Below are 1624 nucleotides of genomic sequence, written 5' to 3'. Positions count from 1 at the left end.
CTCCCACAGCTTTTTGTTTATGTGCAAAAGTGAGGAACTCGAGGATTATACTCCACCTTCGATTATCGCTAATCCGAAACCCTTCTCGCTTATGAAGTATAAACGAAGAAGGCAAAGCGACTTACCCTCTGAACTTTCAAAAGCTTCAGAAAACTCATCCATGTCAAACGAAGAACTCAGTCTATCTGAAATTGCCACTGCATCGCAGACGGATGTAACGACGAGTAGTGCGACGACACCAACTACGAAAAACTTTCTTTCTACCTTAGTGGAATATTCACTCTTAGAATCTACAGAACCAAAGGATTCCCCTGCTCCTCCACCTGCCTTAGAAACCTCAGATCTTAGTTCATCTGTGCATCCAAGCATCCTGAAATTCATCCAAGATTTGCAACATGAGATCCACAAGACTTCTATGGAGAGGGAGACACTGAAGTTTGAGCTGTTGAGCGCTCGAGCCATGATCAGTATCCTTCAATCCCGGATTGTCGTGCTGAATAAGGAAATCAATGATTTGAAATCAAACTGATTTGAAGTCAAACTATGATTAGTAGTATCCTTCAATCCTGGATCGTCACGCTGAATACACAGACTGTAACGATAACGAAGAAAAATGTCGAGAGCCAATGGCTATGCCCTGTAAATTGTTGCTGCCATCGTGGTCTCATGGACGTTATCGTTGTAATGTAACTAGCTTAGTTGTCTAAGCAATTAAGCTATTTGTTGTATGAGTATCAAGTTAGTAAGAACTTCAACCTGTTTAGTGAAAGACCATGCTAAACTTCATGATGTGCTATGGCTATAGACCATTGATGTTGTAACTTCAGTTTCTCAGCCGGTGGCATTTCATGAAATAAGGTTGTCATAACTATTAATGTGATCCCGTATCTGGTTTCTGTTCCGTTCAAATTTACCCGTAATTTATTGTTGGTTAAATTACAAGTTTAGTTGATGAACTGTCATGTATCAGTCTAAATGGTCCTTGAACTTCAAAATATTTCTAACAGGTTCTAGTCTAAATAGTCTCTGAACTTTAAATATTTCTAATATCTTTCAATTTTCTGAACGGTTATCTTGTTTAATTTCATATTTTCTAAACTGTTATCTTATTTAATTTCATATTTTCTGAACTGTTATCTTGTTTAGTTTCATATTTTTTTAACTGTTATCTTGTTTAGTTTCATATTTTCTGAACCGTTATCTTGTTTAGTTTCATATTTTCTAAACAGTTATCTTGTCTAGTTTCATATTTTCTGAACCGTTATCTTGTTTAGTTTCATATTTTCTGAACAGTGATCTTGTTTAGTTTCATATTTTTTGAACTGTCATCTAGTTTAATTTCATATTTTCTGAACTGTCATCTTGTTTAATTTCATACCTGGAATTGACAAATAACAGTAAAAATTTAATGACTAAATTTGTAATTTAATATTTTATATTTATCCATTCGAGGTTCGAGAAACTAATATATTATATTTTCTTAAGCGGCAAGCAAAAGAGATTTTGTCCCATTGAACCCTAAAAAGATCATGAATGAAAATATTGTAAAAGTTGGTAATTATTTACTTTTTCCAACGTGTAAAATATTTATTTATTTATTTTTAGATATTTCCTTTCAAAATAT

The 1624-nt window shown here is 33.7% G+C and overlaps 1 protein-coding gene across 1 annotated transcript; it reads left to right on the top strand.

The window, feature by feature from the left end:
• Nucleotides 1-19: 19 nt before the first annotated feature.
• On the top strand, nt 20-529 carry LOC111785941 (NAC domain containing protein 50-like). The gene has a single exon (XM_023666317.1). It carries the CDS (start codon nt 20-22, stop codon nt 527-529), a length of 510 nt encoding a protein of 169 aa, XP_023522085.1.
• The last annotated feature ends 1095 nt before the right edge of the window (nt 530-1624 follow it).

Source organism: Cucurbita pepo, unplaced genomic scaffold (genome assembly GCF_002806865.2).
Source record: "Cucurbita pepo subsp. pepo cultivar mu-cu-16 unplaced genomic scaffold, ASM280686v2 Cp4.1_scaffold000855, whole genome shotgun sequence".
Classification (NCBI taxonomy): Eukaryota; Viridiplantae; Streptophyta; class Magnoliopsida; order Cucurbitales; family Cucurbitaceae; genus Cucurbita; species Cucurbita pepo.
Note: the sequence above shows the minus strand (reverse complement) of the source record. Positions and strands in the feature narration are given on the sequence as shown.

What these genes read in the sequence shown, in the direction of transcription:
- LOC111785941 (XM_023666317.1), top strand. Translation starts at nt 20, where the DNA reads ATGTGCAAAAGTGAGGAACTCGAGGATTATACTCCACCTTCGATTATC.